Source organism: Nyctereutes procyonoides, unplaced genomic scaffold (genome assembly GCF_905146905.1).
Source record: "Nyctereutes procyonoides isolate TBG_1078 unplaced genomic scaffold, NYPRO_anot_genome, whole genome shotgun sequence".
Classification (NCBI taxonomy): Eukaryota; Metazoa; Chordata; class Mammalia; order Carnivora; family Canidae; genus Nyctereutes; species Nyctereutes procyonoides.
Window position 1 is genome coordinate 18,285,132 of NW_026575136.1, and position 17,695 is coordinate 18,302,826.

A 17,695-nucleotide genomic window follows, 5' to 3' on the forward strand; every position below is an offset into this window, starting at 1 on the left:
CGTCTTCATAATACTGGACGGTATTATGCTGAGTGAAATAAGTCAATCGGAGAAGGACAAACATTATAGGGTCTCATTCATTTGGGGAATATAAATAATAGTGAAAGGGAATAGAAGGGAGGGGAGAAGAAATGGGTAGGAAATATCAGAAAGGGAGACAGAACATGAAGACTCCTAACTGGGAAATGAACTAGGGGTGGTGGAAGGGGAGGAGGGCGGGGGGTAGGGGTGAATGGGTGACGGGCACTGAGGGGGGCACTTGACGGGATGAGCACTGGGTGTTATTCTGTATGTTGGCAAATTGAACACCAATAAAAAATAAATTTATTATTAAAAAAATTAGAGATTCATCAAATGACCAAGTTCAAAAAAAACGAAAGATGACAAATGCTGGCATGGATGTGGAGAAAAGGGAACCCCCTGCACTCTTGGTGGAATTGTAAATTGGTGCAGCCACAATGGAAAACAGTATGGAGGATCCTCAAAACATTAAAAATGGAATTACCATGTGATCTAGCAATCCACTTCTGGAATATATCCAAAAGCAATGCAAACACTAACTCAAAAAGATCTCGTGCTCATAACAGAATTATTTACCATACCAAGACATGGAGATAATGTAAGTGTACATTGATGGATAAATGGATAAAGAGGCTGTGGCATATTTTTCTGTGTGTGTGTGCATGATGCCTTCTCATCATAAAGATTTTATTTTCCTTTTTTTTACTATATATATGTGAGAAGATGGATATTAGTTGAACCTATTGTGGTAATCATTTCATAATATATATGTCAAAGCATCTTGCTGCGTGCCTTCAACGTGTACAATAATCTATGTCAGTTATGTCTCAATAAAACTAGTAAGAAAAAGAAAACAGATTCATCAAGGGAAATAAGGAACTTTTCCCTTAATCTTTACATACTTTAGAAAACTTAAAACCGTGTCTTAAACAAAGAAGATGCTCAATGATAATTGATAAATGAATAAACAAATGAATGGGTAAAGAATAATTGAATCTGAATTTGCAAGGGAGAAGGAGAAACGTTGTGCAGTGTCTTCGGACTGGTTTTTCATGAGCGTATAGGTATCAGAAAGTGCAATTTGGGACCAAGAAATCTGAAATCTGCTTTCAGATTGATTAGGGGCTTGCTGTGTAAACTTCATTAAGTAATATAGCCTTGCTGGGTCTCATACATTCATCAATTTAACAAATACTTGTTAAGCATCTTCTATCTGCCAAGCACTAAAACAGTTCTTAGAAAGTTTATTTTAACCTGACTTCTCTCCTGGTGAGTGATAGACCTTGGTAGGTTAAAAAAAAAAATTACCTTAATTCAAATACTCACGCAGACTACCTGAGTTAATAAGCAAGTCCTGTTATGACCTGACTATTCTTTGGACAGTGTTCCTAGAAAAGGAAAAACAAAATGAGACAAAAATCTTTATAAGGGTGCTGGTTAGATTAGCTATTAATTAAATTTGCAAAGAAGTATATGTAATGAAATAGAATTGAATATTGAATGTTGTATATAAACTGCACCTTTCTCATATATGAATTACTCATCCTTTTAGAAGATCAATGAAATCAGATCTATTTGCTATACACCCATTACACTTAATTAAATGGTTCAGGTCCAGTGGAGTCAGAGGCGTCCAATAACATTTACCATCTGCCAGCGATCCGGTGGCCTGTACTCTGTGCATGTGGTAGCCCTGGTTCATTGCAATGAGCAGGCTTCTGCATTAGGAAAACAGCTACCACTCTAATTTTCTCTAATTGACTTGTTGGCAGTACTAATGGGGAGGGCAAAAGATGCAGGGACATGGAGACTGGGCCCTGACAAGCACTTGGCATGGGTGGGGACCACTGAGTAAAGTACATAATCTGTAATGAATAAAGGACTGTCAATCTGGCACATGCCTGTGGCATTTAATTCACACCAAATATTAATTAAAAATAATGATGTTCTTCTCGCTGGCTTTTGTTACCAAGTACAGCGTCTTGGTCGAGTCCCTGAGGAGCTTTCCACAGGTCTTTTGATTCACTCCTCCCACCCCAGAGAGTCATTCATCTCACTACCTTCAAGAAAGCCTCAACAGAAGCTCTTAGAATAATGGGTCTCTCACCTACCAAGTCTCTGGGGAAGGAGAACCAAGAATTCTCTCTATTACCCATCCCTTATCTTTACAACCCCTATAACCAGTAAATATGCATTTAATCTTTTTTTTTTTCCTTAGTCACAGAGAGGATACTGGCCAGGAGCCATGTGTTTTAGATGCTCCAAGAGTTATTTAGTATTTTTTCAGTCTCCGTTATCCCAATCCAAGGTATGCTGTAAGCAAGGTTGGCCAAATAGTGGTGAAAACCTGACCAATAATTTGAACTCTGTGGAATCACTCAGAATATCCATAATTTAAAATAATTCCCATAAACATCCACCAAAATCCAAGTTATTTCACTACGATTCGATCACAATGAATTCAAATGAAAAAAACACCGCTGCACATTATTTTCCAGAGGCAACTGATACATTTTCAAGCCATCATTTCAGTAAATCCAAAAAATATATAAAAATTTGCTGTCATAATTGTCATTAACTGTATTCCTGAACAATAGGTTCTGACCATAATTAATGATTAATTCATTTGGAATTCATTATGATATTGAATGTGTTTAACTCGTTTGATTCTTCTATAGAGGGAGCAATTCCAGGCAATTCTTTTGTGATTTACTGGTTTTAAAGTTTAAGAGCTCTGAGCATGTGCAGGAAAATAGCTCCACATTGCCCTCTAGTGATGTGCCAATAAATGACACTCTCCTTTTGTATGGGGAGAAAACCCTTTTTCTGGGTTGCTCCCAGGATCTTTCCCCTCAACACGCAAACAAGATGCCAATTTCACAATATAAAAGGTGATCAAAGCATTATAGCTCACTGACCACTATTAACCAATATCGGAGTGATATTTTTGTTATTGTAGTTCAAGCTGATTTGGGGGAGCATGAAATATTCCTTTTGGTTCCTCAGGAGATCCAGGTGCAATTTGACAGAAGCACTGTACAGAGGCCAGAGGAAGCTCAAAAGATGTTAATAGGCAGGTAGACTATGAAGGATATAAAGGAAAGATTTTTTTCATAAAAAAAGGTTTAAAAAAAAGTAGACAAAAAGGATTGGAGTTGACATAGGTCTTTCACGTCCTTGGAAGCTCTATGTTACTTTAGAAAAGTTATTAAACTTACCTGGTCCTTGAATTACTAACTGAAAACAGGAGAAGACCAGACCAAATCATCTCCAGGACCACTAGCTCTGAGCAATTTTCTTATACCAGTTTCAACTCCATTGCAAATCTGTTTACCTCTCCCAAGGTGAAGCCATTGCCATGTTTTATTTAAATTTAAGCTAGGTCTCCCCTGGGGTGTGCACAGCATAGTTGGGACCTGTGGAATTTAACAACGTGTGTGATTCGTTAATCCAACAGGGTAAGAAATTTTAAAACTCCAGATTCTTTGCTAACATGTCCCATATCACGGCTAGACATCAAGGGGAAGAAGTTTCCATTACTCAGATCATCAGACTTGTAAGCAAGCATCAGTACTGAAATGACAGTTAATTTACATTTACTGTGGGTGGGGGGTAGATTAAGAAATAATGAATACTGCTCAGGATAGCAGCTAGATGAGGTGCACATGTTATAATTGAGATTGAGATAAAGACTGAAGCTAGTAAAATGAGCATGAGCCAGTTAAGATCTATTTTTTTTTCTCTTAAATGAGAAATAATATGCATTCCAAGAGACAGAAAGCCAATAGTGCACAAATGGCTGTGGAGGCTTTCAGAGCATGTTTTCTAGGGAGGTGTAAACTGGGCAGCTGGGAGGTGGAGACAGAGAGGTAAAGGCATGAAGTCAAAGTCTCCTAGACCATGCTACCTGTGAGCTTCAGCTCTTAACTCACAGCAGGAAGTGAAGAGCCTCTGATCCAGTCACAGTCTTTACGCTGAGTTCCAAATAGAGAGGTCAGCATGAAGCATACTTTAATCCCTTTGCATGAAGCATACCTGCTTTATTATTTTATTTCACCCTCTTTACTTTCTTAGTTTCTAATTTGTTGCCGTTGACCTCAATGGTTGACCCGTTGAGGAAGGAAGCCCAGATGTCATTTATTTTTCCATGAATATGTGTAGGTTCGCATGCATTTGCGTATATAGGAATCTGAGGGTATAGATTTGTGGCTTCCCTTCCATATGTTGATAGGCTAGAAGACTGCCTTCCATATGCTAATAACATCTTGGGGTGGTGGCTCCATTGCTTCCGTGAATTACTCAGAGGAATTACTGTCTAGCACCCTCTTATGCCCTGTGACAAAATCTCTTCCTCTCTCGCGCTCTCTCTTTGCTTCCCTCTCTTCCTTTCTCCTTTTCTCTCCCCTTCAGATTTAAAGAGTAAAACCAAACCACATCAAACAAAAATCAAAATCCTTGCTCCCAAGTACATGAATTTTGGAACTGCTGACCTCTTTCTCACTTCCTTGATAAACAAATATATAGAATTATGCAAATATATACTATATGTATATTATGTGAAACCAAATTGCAGTCTGACCCACAGAAAGGCAATTTTATAGGATTTGACCTTAATGTAAATGTTTATGTTGTAGTTGTAGAGATAAATATGTTTGAAATCAGGCTTTGTCTCTACTCCATTAACTATAAAGGATATTTCCTAGCAGAAAAGTACTTTTGGGGTATTTTCCAGGCCTCTAAACACACATAGCATTCACAGGTTGTATCACACACTATACTGATTAATTTTATGTAGTCTTTCATTGTTCATTGTTTTGTCTGCCCAGAATTATGATTGTAACCTGATAACAGAAGTCCATCTTTTACATAAGCTCCAAGAGCATTTAACACTTGTTGACTGTTTTTTTTTTTTTTTAAGATTTTATATATTTATTCATGAGAAACACATAGAGAGAGAGGCAGAGACACAGGCAGAGGGAGGAGCAGGCTCTGTGCAGGAAGCCCGATGTGGGACTCGATCCCGAGACTCCAGGATCACACCCTGAATCAAAGGCAGATGCTCAACCTCTGAGCAACCCAGGCATCCCAACTGATTACTTTCTTATTAGTAAACTAGATTGACAGGAAAGAATTAATAAATAAAGATTCCCTCTTGTAGAGGAAACAATTCACTTAATAGAAACCCTTTGACTACATTAAACAATTTTATTTTATTCCTCTTGGTATATGGTGGCTCTTGTGTCATTGTGGTTTGGAATGCCAATATCTCAAATGCTAATATTTAGATCACATACAATCTCATGAAGAAAAAGCTATCTAATCAATTTTCAAAGAACACTCACTGTCAGAGATAAATTCACTCATTTTTAATACCTTTTTAATTGTAAACTGAAAGATACAGAAAACTACAAGCAACAAATATATAGATTAATGAATTATCATAAGTTGGACTTGAACTGTGTTTTTTTTTTTCTCTATTTCCTGCAAATTAGCATTTGGATCTGGAGGTTTAATCAGACTAAATGTGTTCTATTCTTTGCAAATATTCTGAAGGGGGGGGTTCTTTCTTTAGAAGATACGTAATGCCTGTGTTTTGTTATTTTATCTTAGCAATCATGAATGCTTAATGTCCAGATCCATTTGTTCATTGGGGCTGCAAAATAGTAAAATTTGAACTATATCAATGAGTTTTTACTTGTTAGTTGGAATAATATTATAAGTGGATGCTTCTGCTCGCATGCTGTGTGGTTACATAGTCGTAGAGTTTAGAGAAAGACAGAATAAATATTTGATTCTTTACTCCATTTTCAAGATAGTAATTAGGTTTTCTGGCAGCCTCAGAAGTGACCAGCTTTTATTATTTTTTAAAATACCTTTATGAATTCTTACATTCATGTACATTTGTTGAATTTCAATTCATTGCAACTCTTACCTTTAATGAAGCTCAGATTGTCTTCATCTTTGGTCTTTGAGCACCTTTTCAATTCGATTCCTGAATCCATTTGACATGAACCTATTAGTCTTTGTTGTTGCCTTTCTATCTGGTTACATCTAGATGTTTCAGACTCAGTTGGTATGTGTCTTACCTCAGACCAGGAATCAACCAGTTTTACAAGAACCCCATCGTTTTTCGCAGTGCAAAAAAAAAAAAAAAAAAAAAAAAAAAAAAAAATTTTTTTTCAAAATCCCAATCTGGATATTAGGGATGCTTATTATTGACAAGGTTTCTATAGACTTCTTCAGTGGACAGAACTGGAACAGACATACAATGCCCTTTGAGTTTAAACTGATTTTCTGGGATCCCTGGGTGGCTCAGCAGTTTAGCACCTGCCTTTGGCCCAGGGCGCGATCCTCGAGTCCCAGGATCGAGTCCCGCATCAGGCTCCCTGCATGGAGCCTGCTTCTCCCTCTGCCTGTGTCTCTGCCTCTCTCTCTCTATGTCTATCATAAATAAATAAATCTTTAAAAAAAAAAAGAAAACTGATTTTCTGATTAAATTTTAGGAACATAAGACTTTACATACCTCTTCTATTTTACAACAGTCTGTATGCCCGTCCATCCATACTAATCTTCCGGTTCTCAAGGACACAGAAGATGATAGAATTATAATCTCTCATGATTATTCATTTGCTTTATCCCATATTACATTAGTCTCAGAATGATAATAATAATAGCATTACCATCAATAATAATTACTGAAATACTGATTTTTGCATACACCACCCCTAATCTCACTTACTTTTGACTTATGATTATAAGATAACTACAACAGGACATGTAGCCATTACAAAATAAAATCTCCCTCTTTTAACTATCCCTTAGTTCTAACACTTGTTGTTCACCAGTTTACTATTGGGTTATCTTTCCTGGTCATTTAGGAGCTCATTTTTCAGTAGTTCAGTAGTTCAGGATCACGCGAAAAATGCTCCCTGGTTGCATATATGTTGATAACAACTTGGATGTGCCCTTTATACTTAGAGTTAACTTTTGTTAACTATAAAATCCTTGAGTCACATTTTCTTACCTTGGATATCTCAAATAAATGACTTCAGTTCCCTCTGGCATAAAATGTGACTATCCAGAAGTCTGATCATAACTGAAGTTTCCCCCCTTTCAAGGCATGTATTCTTTCTGTCCAGATGCCTTAAAGATTTTTTTTTTAACTCAGTAGAAGTTTCTTGAATTATGCTTTTTAGTATTTGTTCTATTCCCCCTTTTTTTGGTTTTCTTCCTCAAGAACAACTATTACTTGTTGGTTAGACTTTCCTTCTCTTCTATTCATCACTCTCTCCTGCGTTCTCTTTTACTCTTTCTTAATTTATTTTTGTTTAGTTTTTTCTTGTGCTTGTTTGTTCATCTAGTTACTCTTTATTTTTATTTATTATTTATTTATTTATGATAGTCATACAGAGAGAGAGAGAGGCAGAGACAAGGCAGAGACATAGGCAGAGGGAGAAGCAGGCTCCATGCACTGGGAGCCTGACGTGGGATTCGATCCCGGGTCTCCAGGATCGCGCCCTGGGCCAAAGGCAGGTGCCAAACCGCTGCGCCACCCAGGGATCCCACTCTTTATTTTTAAAATTATTTTTTTGCTTACACATTCTTTCTTGAATTATGTCACCTCCTTTCTGAGGTGTTTTTTTTTTTTCCTAATTGTAATTTATGTTACTCTTACATATCTGGCATTTAATTTTCTTACTGTTGTTTATTTAGCTCATTTCAAAATAATAAATTACAGGTTTGATCTACTTTCCTTGTGTATTTTCGATGTCTTTTTGGGGTGTGCTTGTCTACAGGAATGAGACTCTCTTCAGTTTATTTTGTTATTTTATTAAACTCAACAGATTTTTGTTGCTTACTTTCTTTCACATGACCTGTCTCCTTACATTCCCAGATGTATTTAGAAAAGACCCTGGATTTTCTAAATACACAGAGCTCCTCTCCTGTCTTTTTTTCATTAGACCAGAGCTGAGGCCTCAGCAAACGGTAGCCTGCTGGCCATACCAGGTCCTATTTTTGTTTGAACCCCACTGAAGTAAGAATGATTTTTACATTTCTGAAGATGATTTTTTTAAAAATTTTTTATTTATTTATGATAGTCATACAGTGAGAGAGAGAGAGAGAGAGAGAGAGGCAGAGACACAGGCAGAGGGAGAAGCAGGCTCCATGCACCGGGAGCCCGACGTGGGATTCGATCCCGGGTCTCCAGGATCACGCCCTGGGCCAAAGGCAGGCGCCAAACCGCTGCGCCACCCAGGGATCCCCTGATTTTTACATTTCTGAAGAGTTGTATAGGTAAATACATGACAGAGACGATGTGGTCTGTAAAGCCAGAGATTTACTATCGGGGCCCCTTACAAGGAAAGTCGGTCAACTCCAGAAACACACTAAAAACTATATGGCAGCTTGGTTTCCAAATTTCATGACTTTTCTCTCTTCTACTTTTATCTGGTCTTTCTCTTCCCTTCATTTCTGTTGCTTCTGTGTGCTCAAATTGTAACTCTGGTCCCAGGAGTTTATTCCCAGTCTAAGTCCTGTCCTGGAGAGGAGATTGCCATCTAGTTTTGAGTATTGATATTTACTGTCCTCAGATTGGTCTGCTGCATTTGCTATCATTAACTGATAACTATTTTAGAATTATCTTGTTTTGAAGTTTGATGCTTCTCTCTGATTTCTCCTACACCGATGCTGATAACATACAAGTCCTAAGGTTACTGGTGGTTTGCCCACAGGCGCAATTGTATTTCAGAGTTTGGGGTATAGCTTGTCACCTACTTTTGTTGTAACTGTCTAAATGCCTCCGGTTGTCTATCTAGTCATTCAGTCTCTTTTTATGTGGATTCAGGAAAACTAAAAACTATATTGTCACCACTGCCACTTTCTTCCCAGGAATCAAACTCACTCATTTTTAAAACAATTTACTTAATAAATTACATTAAATTTTATTGCAGGAAAATGTTTACCCTGGATATTTCAGTAACTACATAAATCAGCATGTTTATTTTCTTTCTGTTTTTCTCCAGAGTCAAGTTCCCATTATGTAATCTCCCTAAAAGCTTTTAACAATGCAGGAGAAGGAGTTCCACTTTATGAAAGTGCCACCACCAGATCCATAACAGGTAAGCTGAAATAGTCAATCCTCTTGTGACAAGGTAGTCAGTGTTTGAGTGGTGGTGGAAAAAAAACAAAACAAAATAAAAAACAAAAACTCCCACAAACATAAAGCAAAATAAAACAAAATACAAAGGAAAAAACAAACAAACAAACTGTATGCCGTCATGTTCTGAGCCTTAAGTGGGTATGCATAGTTGTGTATGCATGTATATACATATACACACACGGGTTCCTTATTTTCTTGGTTTACAAAATTAAGTGAGAGGAAGTCAGTCTATAAATTAATGCATAGATCTCTCCTTCTCTCAGTAGCTCATATTGTGGTGTCTTGATACCATTCTTCACTCTCCTGAACATCTTGTCTGATTTTGCAAATCAGTACAATTTAGGCAGGCACTATGCAAAAAGCTACCAACTGCCCGGCCCAAGTGACCACTTTCTTCTCTACAGAGGATCCTTCAAACTACTGTGACAAGGAAGGACTGACCTGGACTAGGCTGAGTAGACAGGTGGCTTTCTCCTGAGCCAGGCCTATAGGTCACTCCAACAGTGCCCAGAGCCTATGACATTGAAAGGACTGGCTGCTTCCAGGGTTTGACACCTCTAGGAATTCTTATGGGAGTTGGACTGGAAAGGCAGCACACAAGAGAAAAAGAGCCCAAGGAACTCAGAAAGGAATGGATACGAGAATGAGATTCACACAGACTGTTTGTGAGCAAAGCTGGGCGTACCCATAAATAGAACACCACCTCTGGGGGCTGTTAGAGTCCGTGGAAAGTCACATCACCAACCCCAATAGCCTTTTGTCTGAAATCTGAAAGTAAAACCCAAGAGGTCCATCTTCTTAATGAATTCTTTGATCCTGCCCCCTTTCAAAACCAACCAGCCTCAGACCTCATCTAACTCATCAGTAACTTTCACCTCAATGAGAATAAAGGGTCTGAGATCAGGATTTCATAGTGAACACTAGAGAACGTGAATAACTACTGGGTGCCTGAGTATGAAGTCCTGACAGGGAGGAATGAATCAACATAGAACAAACAGTGGGGTCTGTGATTTCTGCCCATCACCTCAATTTATATAAACCTCGGTACGGTGTATTTTCCAGACCCACAAGCTCCATTCAAAGACTATCCTGAGAATAACAGTTGTAAAGTGAATTCATGGTTGTTACATGATGGTTTCTCAATATACACCATCACTTAATTGATTTCAACCAGATTTTCTTGTAGAGCAAAGTTATTGTTCCAGAGTCTCCTGGAATCTTTTGCTTCTGTTTTCAAGGTCTATGACCTGCCTAAAGTGGTATGCAGAATATGGGAGGGCGGTATGTGTCTGTATTAATTTATCTGTGGAGACAGTATGGCTCTCTCATTGTTATCAAAGGGGTTCATGCCTTCCCCAAAGGGCAAATAAGAAGTATTACCCAAGAGAATGTCTAATAACAAACATATTATTCCTAAATGCCATGGAGGTCCAGAATAGGAAACCATGAGAGAACATGATGGAGGATGTCTAGAATTTTCATTTCCCTTTATTCTCTTGTTCCACCAGCAGCGAGATTCTTTGGGAGCTAGCAGGCCACTTGAGCTGTACTTGTCCTTTCCATCATTTGTACTTAGTAAGCCATCTCTTTCCCACCTGTGGTTAAAGATGTTGAGCACCTGTTCATCAATGTGACCTTGAGCTTGTGCTCAGACCACACAAATTAAAGTATGACTAGTCTTTTCGAACACTATTTTCTTACCAAAACCAAAGCCCACAAATAAGGGATACTCAGGTGACAAAAAAAAATGAATTTTGAGCAGAAAGTAGTAGTAAAAATAGAGTTTAGATAAACCGAAGAGAAGTTGCTCATAAGGAACCATTTGGGGCATCAACTTCTGACTTCACATTTGTTACCGTTCCTTAATCCTCAGCATATGGCATTCCCAGAGTGGTTTCTAAAACACCAGTGATCCATAAGACTATTTTTCCCTGATAGAACTCTAATCCTAATGACTCTGGGAAATGAATGGATACCAAAAGTTGGAAATCATGTGAGGCATTTTCTTATTGAAGTGAAGTCAGTAGGGGGTTGAAAGCAAATGAATAAAATCGGTCCTTTCTAAAGGGAAAGCATACAATTTTCCTGGATTTGGCAGACTTATTTTATTGTGTTTCCACACATTGTGAAGAACAAAGGACAAATAAATGGAATCAAAGGTTAAGGTTCTGGAAGAAGTTCTATCAATAAATGTGTCATAGTGCCACAGAGAGGACATTCTCTGCCTCTGACTTCCGCAAGTATTCCCGTGAGCAGACTTGGAAGAGGCCCGCATAAAGTAAATTAAAAAATCAGGGGCAATAAATGGACCAGGGTGGAGTAAGCATCAGGCCATGATGATTTCCAAAAGCCCGTGCTCTCAGGTGTTGGGATGCTCAGGAGCCTCATCTCATCCTGAACACACTAGTATTAGAGCTGAGGAAAGTTTCACCAGGTCAAATGGACATGTTAAGAGTTTAGTTTGTGCAGTAGAGCTTTTTAGTTCTTATGGTTGCAAGAACAAGACATTCTGGGCCTGGAAAAAGAAAGAAGGCAGGGGAATAAGGAGGTGTGTTGTCTGAATTTGTTTATTCTCAACTGTTTTATCCATGTCTGAATGAAGTATAATCCAGATGTAAAATCATGTGATTATTTTAAAAGCTTGTTTTGAACTTTAGAATGTGAACTGAAAATTCATGAACTCTTACCAAAACATTTATTAGGAATTGAATAGGCTTCTCTTTTTAGCAACAGTTGTGAGGCTATGTTTCGTCTTTTTAATTTTTAATTTTAGTTTTTAATCCTGAATAAAACCACTACAAAACAACAGCATATAAGGCACCTAAAAACTGGGAAGAAGTCATTTAGCAACAAAAAAATATTTTTTTTAACAACAACAACCAAAATAGCTTTTAATATACTCATTTTCTGTCCGGAGAGAAAGGTAGTTAGTGTATGAAGCATGTGTGTGTTTAGAGTAGTACTCGCTAACCACTAGAACATTCCACTTTGTTGAAAAAGCTCTATATATCTATGGTATCCAAGATGATAGATTGGCTTATATGGCCGTGGGATACTTAAAATTGACTAGTGTAACAGAAGTGATTTTTAAATTGTATTTAATTTTAAATAATTAAAATTTAAATTGTCCATGTAAGTAGTGGCTCTTGTATTATTAGTACAGATCTAAAGGAGATGGCAAGTAGAATGACAAGCCATGCCTGAAAACAAATTTCCTTTAAAAAGTCTAGAGAAACTTGGCCAGGGATAGAAAATCTTAAATTATGTAAGCCCACAGATAAATACCAACAAATATTACTTAAAATTGGAGGGATGCATTCTATGGAACTGAGACTCCAAGAAACTCAGTAAGTCATGAAGAATATACTATTATAAAATCCGGAAACAGCTAGATTGAATGTTAGCATTTCTTGAAGGAGAATCACTACTTTTCAAAACCTTATATATGGCACCTGTGGCAGATTATTAAATTTGTATGGGTTTAAAAGCCAAGTTAAGCAAAGAAACAACAAATATGGCATAACATATTATGTAGGTTGGTCCAAAAAGATGTTTGTGATTCAGAGCAGTCTTCCTGTGTGTATAACATTCTTTTTGGAAAGTCGGTTAACGATAGAAAGAAGGGAGGCAGCACCTGCTTCAGTTTGGCCAAACACCTGCCACCAGTGTGCCAACCTAATGACTGATCAGGGATCCTCCCAGAGGCTCTTCAACTCCCCCTTCATCATTTCATAAATCCATTTGGGTTTAAAGGAGCCCTTAATAAAAAAGACACATCAAAGGAAAATATGGAAAGCCTGGGCTCTGTCATTAAATTTTAAACACACATTTTTCTTTCTCTCTCTCTCTCTCTTTTTTTTTCTTTCCCTTTGTTCTATTTTTTTGTTTGTTTTGTTTTCAGGTTTTATATTTTTCTCCAAAGACCACAGCCCAGTAAACTACTAAATAATTCATTGGAAAACAGAGCAATGTATAGGGGATAGGTATTTGAAATACAGTGGACAAAGTGAAGTCATCATCAAAACCAGCCAGCAGCTGCTGTGCTTGGAACCCGGCTATTTAAAAATCTAAACTCTGTGTGTACACTGCTTCAGACACTCTACATTTTAGCAGGTCATCTCCCTAAATGTCATCATGTGCCTAGCCTGAGGGCTTTTTGTTGTTGTTGTTAGTGAAAATACCTATTACATGATTTAAAGGTAAAATTTCAAAAACTGAACAGTCTTAGGAATAAAATAAAAGGCTCAAAATTGGACACTTACTATGACCACAAGATAAGTTCTTCTAATTCTGATATCCTCAGCCTAAAAATGAGTACAAAATTTTTTAGAGAATTTTATAAAACCACACGTGTCATTATGCAGGTTCCGATTATGCTAATCATGATCAAAGCCTGTGTGTACCTCACACAGTTCCTTCTGTCTCCCCAGTCAATAATATAAAGTCTTCCCATGAACCTGACATTTTGGAACAAGTAATATGAACTATAGGTATGACTTAAGAGTCTAAAAACTTAATTACTCTGTGGGAAAGTGGGTAAAACAGACACTTCCATACTTTCTTTAAGGATTTCAATCTGAGAAAGCCTGCCACACCAAGTGCTAGAGGAAAGTTAGTTGTCACCAACGTATCATTGGCCCACATGGACCATGGACTTGGTCAATCACGCTTTACGCAATCATAGCCATAGACGGATTGCTGTAGACCGAAGGACCCTTTGGGCTTTATTATTTGTTTCTTGTCTGAACAATATTTACACAGATAAAGCCTAAGCAACGATGAAAGCATTAGAGAAACCAAATCAAGTGATAAAAGGAGAAAAACAAGCATAAAAAACAGTTATTATATAGGCATTTATTTCCTTTACAGGAGGAAATAAAGCAGACGCTCCTTTTGATCTTGTTATTTTCAGTTATCCGTATAGTTATAAAACTGACAAGTCCTATACTAGACCCTGGAAGAAGCAATGTGCAACACTCCAAGAAGAAATGGACTTTTAAAATATATAGCTAGAAATGACCACCAAAAGTGGAGTTGATAAAACCACTGTAAGGAAATGAGTGAATTACGGAAAATAGTTATTTTTGTAATATAGCAATACTGTTTCTAACGAGTTTTCCGATTGAATTAATTGTATTTTTTTCTGTTCTTCTCATGTTCCCTTTCATCATTATTGCCATGCATTTAACTCATTGTGATGTGTTACCACTGATATTTCTTTTTTTAACTCTTTTATTTATGTATTTATTTGTTTGTTTCATTTGGCGGGTTTTTAAACCCAGATCCCACTGACCCAGTTGATTATTATCCTTTGCTTGATGATTTCCCCACCTCGGTCCCAGATGTCTCCACCCCCATGCTCCCACCAGTAGGTGTACAGGCTGTGGCTCTTACCCACGATGCCGTGAGGGTCAGCTGGGCAGACAACTCTGTCCCTAAGAACCAAAAAACATCTGAAGTGCGACTTTACACTGTCCGGTGGAGGACCAGCTTTTCTGCGAATGCGAAATACAAGGTGAAGTTCTAATTGATAGTGTAAACTTTAAAATGAATTGTCATTTGCTTAATACATTGTTTTAAATGCTTCCTGGACTGTCATGAGTCATTTTGCTAGCAGTGGCACTAAATGGAAAACAAAGCATTTTAGTAACTCAATATCTAAAATTAGAATGGGAATAATTGTATCTTAGGAAACAATTCTAAGGCAAGGTAGAAAAAACATCAGGAGATGCAAAAGGTTATTTGAATTCCACCAGATGCTGCATTTGTATAAATAATTTGATTCTGTACAAGGGAATGCTGTTTTCCTTTAAAAATAGCAGGGCTCCACATTAATTTTCGGGGTATATTCGGGTGTCTTTCTTTTTATTTGGAATCTAGATTGACACCAAAGGCAACCCTATTAATGTTACAGAGACCCATTTTATAGTGTGTATGACTGGGAACACAGCTGGAAGATTTTGCTATAAAGTCCTTCGAAAGCACTCTAAGCCATTGGCATCTACTTCCTCAATTAGCCTTGAAGCACACTGATGTGGCGAAGGAAACCACAGTGCACACTCCCCTTTAACTAATTTGAATTAGACCAACCCTTTCACGGAGTCATCCCACAACCCTACTAAGAGCTCTGTAGCAATAGATATTTGAGGCATTGTCTTTACTACTTTTAAATCCCTGTCAGCCAGCCTTAGCTACCCCAGCAATTAGTTCAGTACAGGGACAATTCTGTCACCTCCTAAGCCTGCCACAATGTTAGTACATACAAACAATGCGTAAAATGTAGACTAAAATGAGAAAATCAACGAGGACCGTCAAGTACCTACTACTACGTACCCAGAACTGTACAAGATTATAGAGGCAGTTAAAAACACTGTTGAGATGTTGCCATTTAACATGTTACATGTAATTTTAGAATGAGTAAGGCACTCAGTTCCATTGATATACTTCAAAGAACTGCTAAGTGACTCAACTGAGATAATATATATCATTATATATATACATATAATGATACATAAAATAAAAGCTTCACAAGATGAAGAAGATAGCTTTAAAAATAAGATCATACATGGTATCCAATAACCAAGGAACCAAGGGTTCAGTCCTGGCACTCCAGCTTCTTCAGACGCCCCTTATCTGAGAAGGGAAGATCCCTTTCCTTTACCACTCTACTGGGGTAGCTCTCAGAGAGAATTCGAATCTCTTGACATTTTATCCAGTGTTATTTCCACTAAACCGCCATCTTGCGTAATCTAGCCTCTACTCAGTGGTGATTTCAGGGATGGCAATACCCTTTGGGAGTGTCTGACTCTAAAGGCCCTGAAGATAAAGCCAAATCCCACCAATAATACTGTAAATCTGCCTCTTCCCTGCTGTAGCCATGCTGGATCTGTTTCTAGTCTCTTTCAACTTTTAACTGGTATAAAATTCACATTTCATCATAAATCAGTTTTTAGTTGAAACCGTTTTAAGAAGCTTTCTTTGGTACTGCCGCCCTGCTAGGTCAGGTATTTGGAAAAACTCTCCAGGCAAGTCCAAAATAGTATCATTGATATAACATATGTTTTAAGTACCCTATCCATCTCCTTGCAGTATTAGATTTAAGACTCCCCGGAACTATAAATAAAGATAACATTATCAGATAAGACAACCAATGAAACATATGAGAACATTAAAAAAAAGTCTCTCTTTATATATATACAGATTGCCCAATTCTAAGTTTACCTATAAAAGACTACTTTTAAAAATGTTATGCTCATAATTGCTGTACTTTGTCGATACATCCATTTCACAGAATGGCCATGGGTACTTTGCCAGTATGTGAAATGTTCTGAAGGACAATAATTGTTCTCTGAGGAATGGCTTAAGTTCCAGAATTTCTTGGGGCAGATTATTTCAGTTGATTAGTTAATACAGCAGATATGGAATTACTGAATCTCACAAAGAGTGCCTGTAAAGGAAGACTCAAAACAAAAACTATTCCTTGTAAGCAGAGGCTGGCTTCTCTCTTAGATTGAAATTTAGGAATAAAAGAAAAGATTTTAAATATTCCTCTTCCCACGGTCTTCTCTGACCTAAGACTTTCAGCTACTACAATTCCGTCCCCACCTCCCCCACCCCCATACACACTCATACTCTACGTCCTCACCCTGAGAAGAAGAGTGTTACAGGAAAGGGCAGGGTAAGTTGGAGAGCAAGGATAAACACATCAAGCCCAGTAGAAAGCAATACAATAAGCTGAAATTTTACAAATAATGGTAATAGAATGCTTTGGTTTTATATTGTGAACTCCTCAAACTACTTTCATACCTATTACTTCATCTCACTCCCCACTGCAACTTTATAAGGTAGGCAGACCATACACAAGATACAGGGGGAAAAAATAAATACATGGCATCTAATGACCTGGGTGCAAGAATTGGCTGTGTCCTGTCCTGTCACTGAACTTGCTCAATCTCATTTTTCTCAACTGTATGTTTGGAATATTCACACTTACTGTAAAAAGAGTAAGATTCTCCATAGTTAAGCATGTATGTAGATCCCTTTATGAAGACAGCAGTAGGTTGTGTAACTTGAAAAAGATTTCCCGTGAAACTGCAGCTGGAGCTCAGGTGACCTAGTGGCATTATCCAAAGTTATCCTCACAGGAGTGCCCTCTACTTCATTTAATCCCAAATCAAGTTATATCCCAGACATTTATATTTTGGTTGTCTAAAACTCTGTTTTGATTTTCCTTATCAGAAGGAGGAATCTTCTATAATTTACTTCCTACTAAAATGATTAATCACATGATGTTTTATACGTATTTCTATTCAAAGGACATTCACTGAGTATTGATTGGTGATTGCCAGATATAACATGGCTATTATCAGAAGATACAAAGACTGAGTCTTGCACACCCTCAAGATACTCCAAATTCCATAGGGAACTTAACACCTGCCTAAAGTTATATATCATATTAGCAAATGCATGAAATATTGTAGCTAACATTTACTGAATATGTTCTCTGGACCAGAT

The 17,695-nt window shown here is 37.6% G+C and overlaps 1 protein-coding gene across 1 annotated transcript in view; it reads left to right on the plus strand.

The window, feature by feature from the left end:
* LOC129495456 (netrin receptor DCC-like) overlaps positions 1 to 17,695 on the plus strand; it is a 735,527-nt gene that overhangs the window by 602,799 nt on the left and 115,033 nt on the right. Inside the window, exons 17-18 of the mRNA XM_055302992.1 lie at positions 9,045 to 9,140; positions 14,464 to 14,696. Coding sequence (XP_055158967.1) covers positions 9,045 to 9,140; positions 14,464 to 14,696 — 329 coding nt within the window. The remainder of the gene's footprint in view (positions 1 to 9,044; positions 9,141 to 14,463; positions 14,697 to 17,695) is intronic.